At 47.7% G+C, this 12,388-nt stretch overlaps 2 protein-coding genes across 9 annotated transcripts in view; one reads left to right on the top strand and one right to left on the bottom strand.

The window, feature by feature from the left end:
• The window catches only part of FAM219A (family with sequence similarity 219 member A), a 57,251-nt gene extending 48,757 nt beyond the window's left edge, over window positions 1-8,494 (bottom strand). For all 8 annotated transcript variants that reach the window (XM_037151620.2, XM_037151621.2, XM_037151625.2 and 5 more), the window contains exon 1: window positions 8,110-8,494. Coding sequence is in view for 4 of the 8 variants with exons in the window: in XM_037151623.2 (XP_037007518.1) it covers window positions 8,110-8,169 (60 nt within the window). In the remaining 4 variants the exon portion in view is untranslated. The remainder of the gene's footprint in view (window positions 1-8,109) is intronic.
• Window positions 8,495-8,788: 294 nt separating this feature from the next.
• Window positions 8,789-12,388, top strand: part of DNAI1 (dynein axonemal intermediate chain 1) — a 59,329-nt gene continuing 55,729 nt past the window's right edge. The window contains exon 1 of the mRNA XM_037151652.2: window positions 8,789-8,965. Coding sequence (XP_037007547.2) covers window positions 8,936-8,965 — 30 coding nt within the window. The 5' untranslated portion in view covers window positions 8,789-8,935. The remainder of the gene's footprint in view (window positions 8,966-12,388) is intronic.

The raw sequence follows: 12,388 nt of genomic DNA, 5'->3' as shown, positions 1-12,388 counted from the left end.
GTACTTAGTATTTGCTTCTGCACATAAGTTCACTAAAATCTTCCTACTGATGGCAATAAATTCACACCCTGACATAAAGCAGCAATATCCCATTAGAAACTAGCATGGGGGGAAATGGTATGTAATAAAAGAGGCTCAAAAGAACTGAGAAGACTATAAATTCAGACTGAATCAGAAGACATATGAATTTCTAAGCCAGAGTTTCCCAAAGAGTATTTCATGAAACACATTGGTTCTGCAAGATGTTAATAGATGTAATATGTAAAGTTTCCATGGTTACATAATCTTGAGAGACATTGGGTTAAACAAAGCTGGAAAGATTTCTTCATTGCAGAACTTCTCAGAGCCTTGAAAATGCTGATGAACATAGTGATGGGATAGTGTGTAGCTTTTCCCAAAGGAATTTGTCTATAGATACTTTTTCCCCATAAAGTTATCTCAAAGGGCCAATATTCCTAAAGATATATTAAGGAAATGCTAGTCTAAACCATGCTTGGCTGAGGGCTTCACCAATTCCTTTATAAGGATAAAACTGGAAATTAATATGGGAACTATAAATAATTTATAGCTTGTACATAATTATGTTTAAGTTAACTACATAGTAAAATATATATGGCTCCCATTCCACAGTTTGGGTATACTTAATCCCATAAATCTTAGTTAAAGTATGCCTTCAGGTATTGTTCTAAATAATAGATGGGGTGGACTCTGCTTATGACAGCCAAGAGTCTGGTGATAAAAATGGACAAAATCAGAGCAGGAACCACAATAGCTGGCCTCATATCTGCCTGGGTGTGGCCCCTTATCATATTTACACTTCTCAGGGCCAGAATGGTCATTCAGAGGACACCCTTTGTGGCCATTATTGCCTTCTTATTTGTGTCCACACTCTCATACATCATCATCACCACAGAAATTTAAAAATGATCCTCAAAAAGTACAACCATCTGATCCTCAATTTTACATCTCTGAATAACAGCAACAACTGCAGGTACATATCTTCTTGAAATGGCTCCTAAGAATGTGCAGGGGGCACTCCTACATATCCCCATCTACCCTTCCCCCAGGCCAGACCTTCTGGGCCTCCTTCCTAGCTTACTTCCATACTCCAGAGTCCCTCCCTAAAGCCCAGCAGTTCACTCAGCTGACCCACTGCGAGGTCTTTGGGTCATGTGCCAACTTCGAACTCCAGGCCAGAGTCAGATTCAGAGCTGGTCCCAACTCCGCCTGCTTCCTTCCTTCCTTTCTCCCACCCAGATGGCCAAATTCCCACCAGCGTCTTCTTGGAAAACAATGCCTTGAGAGCCTGCCGGGCCAGGCTCTTGCTTCCTTCAGTCAGCACCTCTGGGTATCTGCTCTTAGCCTGACTCTCCCCTTCCCGCCCTTTGTGGGGCTCCCTGCCCCAGTTTTCCGGGGTTTACTGGACATCATGAAGCAGCTAAACCCAAGAAGCTGAGTGTCCCATGTCCTCTTTCCAGACACAAGGCTCCATCTGCCCTTTCAAGGAGGGGACAGGGCCCCTGAAGCTAATCAGGCTCAAGTAAAGAAGGCTCTGATTTCCATTTCTGTTCACTCTGGGTAGTCAGTCAGGCAGCAGGCAGCAGGCAGCTCAGGGATGGAAATGACTCAGCCTGACTCCCAGCTACCACGGGAGTGCCTGCCTGCAGAGGCCAGTCGTGGGGCCTTTAAGAAGCCAGGTCACCTCTGAACAATCTCATCCCAGAAGTCTGCTCCCTTGGCGTACCTTGCCTGGAATATAGCAGCTTGGGTGCTGCTTCTACCCCAAATGCAGCTTTCCAGGTTGGTCTCAGAGAAAGAAGATATGTGTCCTTTTCTATTCTGACTCTCTCAAGTGAAGTAGTAACCCACACATCCATCCTAGAAGTGAAAGGCCCAGCTCAGCTAATCAGTCAGAAAACCATAGGTTTGAAGAGAATGATGGTAAATGACCAGGCTAGAAACTGTGAGATAAAACACTCTCTCAGCCAATAACTTTATTTTTCTTTACCAAAGTGCTGCCAGAAAAACAAAACAAAACAAAACAGAAATGAAAACAAAACACTGTGGCTCTTTGCCATCCCAATTCACTTGCATTCATCGAAGCATGTTGCAGGGGAAAAGTGCTCATTGGCAGGCATTTCTCAGTATCTTTTTTGAGGCTGCGGGGCCAGTGTCACTCTGCTCTTAAGTTTTCTAGGACTCTGAGTTCCCCATAACCCCAAGAATGCAGCTTCAACAGCAGAGCAAAGGAAAACAGCAGCCTTCTTCCATATAAGCAGTCCCTGAAGCCAAGAGATACACAGTCCCCTGAGTTTTCTGGGGGTGGTGATGGTGCCTCTTGACATCCAGCTATCTTGCCAGAAACCTGGGATGCATCCTTGACTCCCTACCTCTCCACCCCACCTCCAAAAAGGTACCACATCCTGTCTATTCCACTTTATTAATATCTGTATAGGTCCCTCCTCTCTTTCAGCTCTAGGCTGAAATCATCTCTTTCTGGATTATTAATGCACCGACCCTCATATTAGTTTTCTGATCTCCATCTTACCTTCTCTAATCTCTTATCTGCTACTGCAGTGTCAATCCTGCACTCAAATTTGACGATGTTACTCCCTTAATGAGAACCCTTCGGCCCTGACTGGGTGGCTCATTTGGTTGGAGCATCATCCCACACACCAAAAGACTGCAGGTTCGATTCTTGATTGGGGCACATACCTAGGTTGCAGGTTCAATCCCCAGTCAGGGTGTATTCTGGAAACAACCAATCGATGCTTCTCTCTCACGTTTCCCTCTCTCTCTTTCACACTTCCCCTCTCTCTACAAAAATCAAGATACAAGCCCTGGCTGGTGTAGCTCAGTGGATTGAGCGCGGGTCTGTGAACCAGACAATCACGGTTCGATTCCCAGTCAGGGCACATGCCTGGGTTGCAGGCCAGTTCCCTGCAGGCCAATTCCCAGCAGGGGACACATGAAAGGCAACCATACATTGATGTTTCTCTCATTCTCTCCTTCCCTTCCCCTCTTAAGATAAATAAATAAAATTAAAAAAAAAAGAAAGTGACAAATATGTGCAATGTGATATCTTAGATGTGATTCCAGAGCAGGAAAATGACAATAGATAAAAACTAAGGGAATTTGAATAAAGTATGAATTAAAAAAAAATCAAGATACATATCCTTGGGCGAGGATTAAAAAAATAAAATAAAAATAAAACACTTCAATCATTCAAGTGCACCCTTTTATTTCTTCCTCCATGCCTTTCATCTCATCTTATCAGTCTGCCAAGCTTCCATTCCCCTTTTAAAAGCCAGTTCATGCCCTGGCTGGTGTGGCTCAGTGGATTGAGCGCCAGCCGGCAAACCAAAGGGTTGCTCGTTTGACTCCCAATCAAGACACAGGCCTGGGTTGCTGGCCAGGTCCCCAGTAGGGGGTGCGTGAGCAGCAACCACACACTGATGCTTCTCTCTCCCTTTCTTTCTCTTTCCCTTCCCCTCTCTCTATAAATAAGTAAAATCTTAAAAAAAGAAAAAAAAAAGCCAGGTCAGCAATGACTCCTCTGTGAAGCCTTCCCTAACCACTTGATGGGAGCCCTTCCAGTTTTCCTTTGGCCCTGATGGACTTGTCTTCCTTTTTGCAGTGCTCACTATCCTGTGGTACCTCAATCCATCTTGACTGTGCATATACATCCCTAGAGCAAAATTCTGTTTTATGGAGGTCAGTTGGTACATCTAGCAGAAAGTAGGTTCTTAGTATTTGTTGACTGAGGTGATAAGTAGTAAAGGATGAGACAAAGACCTGAGTAAACCTGATCCTCATTTTACAATATAGGAAAAGAGAAAAGGGTGGGCCTCATCCCAGAACCTAAGAAGTACTCCTAGGTCATAAGCCACATGGACCGACTAAGAGAACCCACCATTAAATTGAAAAGTCATATGACCACAAGAAAGCAACTTAAAAGTCCCTGACCAAAGAAAATGTGTGGGTCAATTTTCCACAGTGGCTCTTGCTATCTTCACAATGTTCTCTCCACCACTTCCAGGAGCTGCTGTGGCCCACCCACTGAATTAATGTCCTGACCATCCCCATCCCTGAGTGTCAGGAGGCTGGAGGAGTCTGAAGCTACTTTCTAAGCTCGGGTGGTCAAAGGGTCAGAACCTCAGCATTTCTCATCTTCTCCCAAGGGAGGTAGGTGTCACCCTCTCTCAGGAGCACCCTCCATTGACTCTACTCTTTCCTAACATGTACCTAAAACCTTCCTGTAGCCATGTGAGCCCATCCTTCTCCTGGCCTGATCAGGAGAGCTCTCACTTGTCTCTGTCCTTAAGGTACCTGGACCTAAACAGATGAGTTAACACACAACCTGGGCTTCAGGGAGGCCAAACTAGCATTTCTGTCAAGTTCACAGAGACCCTGCCTGGTGCCACATGCCATTTTTTTTCTTTTTGGTCATTGAAAGCATAGGAAGCAGGGCTTTGCCTGACACAATTAAGTGCTTAAAAGCTCCTTTTTTCCCCTTCAAGAAATCTCTTTCTCTCCAGTTGTAGACAAGAAGAAGACATAGACTGTGAAGCTGTACCAACCAGTTGCGCAAATTGACAATAGGGCCAGAGAGCCTACCACTGCTGTTCACCCAAACCGTAGCCCAAATTCAACTGAAGTGCTCAGTAGAAAGCCTTGGACAGATAGGTGCTTCCCTAGATCAGTGAGGTGTGTGGCTTGGACACAGAACTGACATAGAAGATGTGCCTATCCCTAGTGATTTCTTTGGAAAAATCTGTGCTAGAAAACACTAAAGATTATCTAGGAGATAGACACAGCAGGAATGGAGCCCAGGGACTAGGTCACCAAGAGGAGCTCTCATTCCTTTTATAAGGAGACAGGAAGAGACCCTGGGAAGCTCCCAGGGATAAGCCTAGACCTGGTTCAGCTACTGAGATGCAGGCGTGCCAATGAAATAATTAGTGTGATGGGGAAAGGAGGGAGGCCACGCCCTCAGGCCAACTCCCACCTCAGACAGAAGGCTCCTCCCAGTTGTTGCAACAGCAGCAGCATCAACAGGGCAGGGATCTCTTTCTTCCACTAAGCTGAGAACTATTGTTTAAATTAACACCTTGGAAACACCCAGATCTGTTGGCTGTGCCTTCTTCTCCAGCTCCTCCCACTCTTCTGGGGCGCCTTTTTAAGCTTGGGTTTCTCTTTCAAGTAAGTAATAAAAAGATAAAGATGCTCTCCTCCTAGAGCTAATTTTTCTAAGTGAGAAATGGCCTCTGGATTCTTCCCACCACTATGAATAAGGGAGGGTTACTTGATGATGGAGCATGTGAAGAGCCTGTATGTGTACAGCTTAGTCCAGAAAGGGTAAATGACGCTGACACCAGCATCACCTGTTGCCTATAGGGTTTATGGGGACAGCCCCCATTCTGCCCTCAGAGGAGCTCATGCTGAGAGAGTGAGCAAGAACAATAAACTTGTGTTGAACTGTGAGCTTCAGGAGGGCGGGCCATATTTGTGTCTGTGTTGCTAACCACTGTGTCCCCAACACCTAGTATAGTATCTAGAACAGAGCAGATGCTCAATAGGTATTAGGTGAATGAATTTGCTGGATCAATGATATCAGCAAATGATATGAAATGATATGATATCCTTTGGAAGACAGAATGAGGAGCTATTGTTTAAACTTGAAAGAGACAGTCTTCATTTCATAAATGGGGAAACTAAGTCCAGAGAAGAGGAGGGACTTCCTGGAGGTCTCAATAAATAGTGGCAAGAAATTAAATAGGTCACAGCTGAATTCAAGCCTGGGAGCCTAGTTTTATGGCATACCCAAATAACCTAAAGAGCCACTTTGCCTTTCTTTTGTGGTATATCATCTTGGTTCCTTATGCCCTCAAAGGAAGATTCTTGGGTAAATGCCACACAAGATTCTACTGATCTCAATCATACACAGAGCACTTAAGGAGTTTTGGAAATCCTCTAGGCTTCAACCTGGGAACAAGGGTCAAGAAGCAGAAATCTGCAGGGCAATGTCTGTGACCCTCAAATGGGAGATGACTGTGTTGCTACTTCTGTAAGGCTCTCACTCAACCACAACAAAGCAGACCTTAACAGACCCTTTTTTTTAGCTTTAAAAAAAAAGTCTGAAGGCAATTACAGTCTTTCTGATAAATGTCTCCTTGCATTTCTACTCCAGAGCCACATAGACCAGAAGCAGCTCAGGAGTCTTCTGGGGCCACAGCTCAATCAAATCACCATTGAGAACTTCAGGCAATGATAGAGGCACCAAAGACAACTGAGAGAGCCTGGTGACTCAATCCCTTTCCCCCTTTCCCTACACAGTTATTGCCTCCCTTTTTTAGGATCCCCAGATGGGAGGCAAGAACCAACTCATTGCTTTCTTCCCCTGACTCACTTGGACCTCCTCCTGCTCCTCTTCCTTCATCCACCCTTTCTTTGGTTCTTAATTAGATGCTTAGAACTGTAAGAGCAATCTAATTTGACAATCCAGATTGGTTGAAAAATAATCTATAAAGGAAAGTTGTCTTAACCCAGCCCAAAGTTCTTCAAGTTTATGAGAAAGACTTCTCACCAAGATTTTCTGGCCCTCCAAATAATCCAATGATGCCATCAGGCTAGCATTTCTCTCCCCATTTAATATGGTACACTTTTATAAAGCTTCTTTTTTGGCTTCTGGAACTAAGTAGTCACAAAAGGGGTAAATGCCTTGAATCTTCTGTTGGGTAGCTTCTAATGATTCTATCGCCTTCCAAAAGGTGTGGCTTAGAGTAGATCATGGGTTCCTGCCAAGGTCTGTCCTGGTTGATGTAATAGGCAGGTTACTTGCTCAGGAAGCCACAAGCACATTTGCAAGCCAGGGACCTGGGGGCCCAAGAGTAGAACCAGTTCCTCACCTCCAGGCCTAACACAGGGAAGAGGCTTAGAGAGCCCAACATCTCCAAGGCTTGAAGAACTCTATTAGATTACAGCAGAGCACAGAGAATAAGGCACCCAACCTTCAGATTTCTGGCCTGCTCTGCCTCCTTCCAGTTCCCCCTAAGGTTCCAAGGGGCAAAGAAGGAAAAGCTAACAGAGAACAGAGCCCAGGCACTCCCTTGCTCCCCGCTCTCCCTACACGGGCAGGCTGGGCCTTGGTGTCTTCCACCTGGTGGCGGACAAGCCAGTCGGGTGTCCCGCCCCTCCCCCCTCCTCGGGGCGGTGGGCAGCGGGCACCGTCTGCCCTAGGCCTGGCTTCGATGCGACCATGTCGCCCTCCCCCTTCTATCCCCTCTGAGCCGGCATCGATGACATCATTCCTCCCTGACACCCTGACCGCTCACAGGCGGTAGGATAGGCGCCCAGCAAGGGCTCCAAGCACGAAGGCCTAGAATGATGGGGACTCTTCCAAACAGTGGGCACTGGCGCTCCAGCGCAGCCCCGCCCCCTCTCCTGTAGGTTCCCGAGTTCTCTCATCCGCGTCTCTGATTCTCCATCTCTCTGCTGCACTCTCTCCTCTTCGGCTCCCGTACCGCCAGTTCAGACTACCTGCGCTCTCCCCCGGAGAAGAAGGGAATTCCCAGATCCTGCACCGACCCCCTGCCCTTACCAGCCCCTGCCCCCGCGTTCCTATCCAAATCCAGCAAACTGGCGGGCAGGCCCTCCTCCTCTACAAGCCTATTCCAGTCCTTCTTAGCCTGAATGCTCTCCGACCCCCTCCCCCGCCCTGAGCATCACCCAGGCCTCCAGCGCTAAACGCCTCCCCATCTCTCATGCCAGCCCACTGGGCCTGCCGCCCGCGGTGCCCCATGACAGTTCCCTTCCTTTCCCAGGTATGGGCCTCCGTTGGCGTACACCATTGTGCCCGGCTCAATTCCATCTGACGGTGCTCCCAGTAGTTCCCTCGGCCTACCTCCTCAGACCATGCCCTCCGCCTGTACAGGCCCCTTTGCTGTGACCTCGCGGATTCTCCCACGGTTTTCAAGTCCTGCAGGTCCCTCTCCCCAGCGATGTGTTTTCATGACTCTCTTTGCCCCATCCAAACGCTCCTGCTTTGTACAGTCTCTTAGGCCTGATTCCCTCCGCCCCCTCCCGGCCCAGGCCTGCCCGCCCCCTCACCAGCGGCTGCATCTCCGAGTGCGCGGTGGGCACCTGGAACCGGTCGATCTCCTCCATCATGGTGCCGGCGAGTGAGCGGGCCCGGGGCCGGGCGCGGCCAGGGACGCCAACTGGACCGCGTGGGGCGGCGGCCCCAGGAGCCGGGTGGGTGGTGCAGACTAGGCCGCCCCGGACGAATCGGGAGGGCAGGCGATTGAGCAGATCGACGGTGGGAGTGGGGCGGGAGGTTCGCTGGCAGGCTAAGGCCCGCGTGGCTCCGTGGGCTTGTCTAGCAGTACGCGGCTGTGGCGGGGCTGAGCCGCAGGTCTGGCCTCGCCTCCTCCTCCGCCGCCGCCTCCTGTCAGCAGCTCAGCCACTGCGGTGACTCTGCAACTCCACTTCCGGGTCCGGGACACCGCCTGAATGTGCATTATTCATGAGGGGGCGGTGCCTTGCCCCACAGCCCCTCCCACATGCCTGAGTTACAAACCCGCGCTGCCGCCGATCGAATTATTCCTGAGGGGGCGGAACTTAGTGAAACCAATCTTTCCCACTCGCCCAGCCCCGCCTCCCCCTTGAGCAAAGACTGGGCGTCGGTAGCGCTTGCGCCCTGGATGCCGGTTGGTTGCTGGGTAACCGCGTGGGGGCGGAGCCGATTCCCTCCGGCAGACTCGTCAAGACCCTTAACGACAGCTGTCCCCAAAGAACCCCTACGACTGGGAATTGAAGTGAAAGAGAATCCGAGTTTCTTGTGAGTGATCTAGGGGACGGACAAATTTCTTGTCTTCAGGCGAAGGGGTGTTTTGTAGACCCTCCAAGTATTAAGGTGCTTCCTGCTTCTTTGAAGATGCCCCAGAAACTGCAGACACGTAAGCAGGTAACCCTCCAACTTGCCCTCTTGCGATGAACTCTGACCTTCACCGCCAATGACTACTGATCATACCTTTCCTACTGGTCCTTCACCTTCCTTTCCCTCTTGACCTGTAACCTCCTCTCTCCTTGTGACCCCTGGCCTGTGTTCCCACTGACTTCCTGCTTTCTCCCACTAATCCTAGCCATCTCTCCCACAATGCCCCTGACCCACCGTTTCCTACCTCTTTTTAATTTGTCCTCCCCTTACTATTCCATTACCTCACTTCACTCCCTCTACACACCCATCCTCCTTAACTCCCTACCCCCATTGATAGATCAACATGTGCAACTATTGCCCTCACATTCTTGTCCCAAGAAAAAGATTTATTTATTCACTTTTAGAAAAGGGGAGAAATATCGACTTGTGGTTCCCTCTGACGTGCCCCATACTGGGGACCTGGCCTGCAAACCAGGAATGTGCCCTGACTGGGAATTGAACTGGTGATCCTGTGGTTCGCAGCCCATGCTCAATCCACTGAGCTACACCAGCCAGGGCCCAAAGAAATTATTTTTCCAGCACTTTGCTATGTGACTGGTGCTGGGGTAAGTATGGACACAGAGGGAGTACAAGAGAAGTGAGACACAGGACAGATTATGTGCCGGAGTAGTTTAGATTTTCTATGCCTGAAGACCTGTGAGAAGAGACAGGTCAGGTAAAGAGGAAGAGGAGAGAGGTCCCTTTCCCATCCCTGCCCCCACTCACACACTGCACACCCAAAACACTTTCCCCCAAATATTTCTGAAGCCTCATATGTCTCTCTTCCTTGTGAGCCCCTGGTCCACTCCTGTGACTCAGTCAGTCATGTGAGCATTGTGTTCTTGTCACCTAGCCAGATGCTGTCCCTTCTCACAGGAAACCCCAAAATCACCCCCTTACCCACTCAGCACAGAGAGTTTTCCTCCCCAGCCTCACCCTGGAAGGTGAGGGCCCAGCTTCTTGAGGAGCTCTCTGTGGTGAAGCCATGTAGTCCTTCAAGAATCACTTTTTTCTAAACCTTTTTGTGAATTAATACCCTGGGGCTAATATGCAGTTTCTGGCTCTGTGAGGCAAGACTTCTATTTATTTGTTCTAAAATTCCCTCACTTAGGTAGTTTGAAGTGTGGAGAGCAAATCTATGTCCGTGTGGTTGCAACTTTACATATTTTGGTCTGATCTTCTCTGTACTAGTTTTTGTTCCTTTGCTTCTTTAACCTGGCCTTCCATAACAAGTGGACCCATCTAAGATCTCTGCAACTATGGGGAGGCTGCTTTTCCCGTATGTCCATGCCCTAGTGCTATGATGGGGTCAAACTTCATTTTCAAGGTCATGTGTGTACTGTGCTTGAGCCTACTGACTTTTAACTTACATACAGTTTGTTTTAAATTCGGCATTGCTGAAGTCTGGTTTACATACAACAAAATGGATCATTTTAGTTGTCCATGTTGACAAGGTTTGAAAAATATGTACATTTGTGGCCTTGACCTCTGTGGCTCAGTAGGTTGGACATCATCCAGCAAAGTGAAAAGATGCTAGTTCAATTCCAGGTCAGGACTCATGCCTGAGTTGTGGGGTCAGTCCCTGGTTGAAGTGTGTACAAGAAGCAACTGATGGATGTTTCTCTCTCACCTCAATGTTTCTTTTCCTCTCTTTCTCCCTCCTTTTCCCTGTCTCCAGAAATAAATAAATAAAATCTTCTTTAAAAATTTGTACATTTGTGAACCATCACTACAATAAAGATATAGGATACTTCCTCTTCCCTGAAATGGTCCCTTGTGCCTCATCCCAGTGAGTTCTCATGAACCCCCCAACCCCAGGTAACCACTGATCTACTGTCACTACAGATTAGATTTTTCTCTTCTAGCATTTACAGCTTGAACAAGCTTAGGGGTAAGTTTTTCCAGCCAGTTATGGGAGGCATTAGAGGCTATTTAGACTGACATCAGAGACAAGTGGCAGCAGACAGGAAGCAGAGAAACCTGGGTCTTTTGGCCCTGCACACACCCTCCCACAGGGAAGGGTTGTTTTAGCACAATATGAATATTGGTGTGTGGGGTGCAAGAAAAGGCTGGGCTGTGCTAGGTTGTGTTATTCATTACCATCTTGTCTTAGTAAAGCCCAGTCTGAGTCAGTGATGAGCTGATTGTGGGACAACTTAGAGGGGTTCGAGGAGTTGTCCCTGTCATCTAGGAAATCAGTCCAGTGGGAGGAGACAGAACACAGGCATACAAAGATAAGGGAGAATGGGCTCTCTGGAGCTGAGGAGGCAGACATGCAGATTGCAGCAGCAGAAGAGCTTTAGGAAGGGCAGCTGCAACTCAGATGCCTACAATGGAGAGGGAAAATCAGCGTTGGGATTGTTAAAGGACAGAGAAGAGTTTCAACTGCACTGTTCGTGTTGTTCCACTGCTCCGACCTTTCAGTTGCTCTCTCTTGCTCTTAGGATATAGTACCAAAAGTCCAACTTGCTTTGTACGGCCTGCAAAGTCTTGCAGGGTTTAGCCTTCGCTACCCACCCTACTTCAGATCTCACCATTGCTCTGTGACAATTTCACAGCCACAGCACACTGAACTGCCCTCACTTCCTGGAAACTGACATCCACACTCTCTCCTCTAGGCTTTGAAAATGCTGTTTTCTCTGCCTACCTGCATGCCTAATGCAACCTCTTCTGTCTGTTGCTACCTGTTCCATGCCACCCTGCCCCAACCTCTCCTTTATCCCCTCTTCAAATATCACGCCTCAAGTTTGCTGCCATATCCTCCTACACAGGATTAAGTACTCTTTCAGGAGTCAGGACCAGGTGATATCCTCACTAGAATATAAACTGTGATGGCAAGGATTATGTCTGCCTTGTTCATTGTTGGTTCCCTTGACCTAACACAATGGCTGGAATATATTAACTTCTGACAATGAGTTGAATATGAATTCTAAATGCCTCAAGCTGTTTGGAAATTTTACTCTGAGTGTGTTTGAAGGACAGGAAAGGATAGGGAGAAAAATGGGAAGGGATAACAATGAAAAACAGTAGAAGCATGTTTTTCTGGGTTCATGTTAATACCTGCTTTGGTAATAGGGCTACGAATGATTCATATTTAAACCACATATACCCATGCTGAAAAGCTGGGTGTTAGAGATTAAGAGATCAAAAATTCTGATGAGAGTCACTTTCATTTAACAATTATTTGTTGAGAACCTACTATGTGCCAGGTACTGGTTTAGGTATCAGTGATAGGACAACAAACAAAAGAATCAAAACCCCCTGCACTTACAGAGCTTAACTTTTAGTGGGAGCTAAATTGTCAATAAACAAATAAGTGAAATGTATAGTTTATCAGATGTGGTAGGTGTCAAGAAGAAAAATAAAACAGGGAAATAGGCGAGGAAGTTCAGGGAATCAGAAGAATATGAT

This window comes from Artibeus jamaicensis, unplaced genomic scaffold (genome assembly GCF_021234435.1).
Source record: "Artibeus jamaicensis isolate MK-2021 breed Jamaican fruit bat unplaced genomic scaffold, CSHL_Jam_final scaffold_1964, whole genome shotgun sequence".
Lineage (NCBI taxonomy): Eukaryota > Metazoa > Chordata > Mammalia > Chiroptera > Phyllostomidae > Artibeus > Artibeus jamaicensis.
Note: the sequence above shows the minus strand (reverse complement) of the source record. Positions and strands in the feature narration are given on the sequence as shown.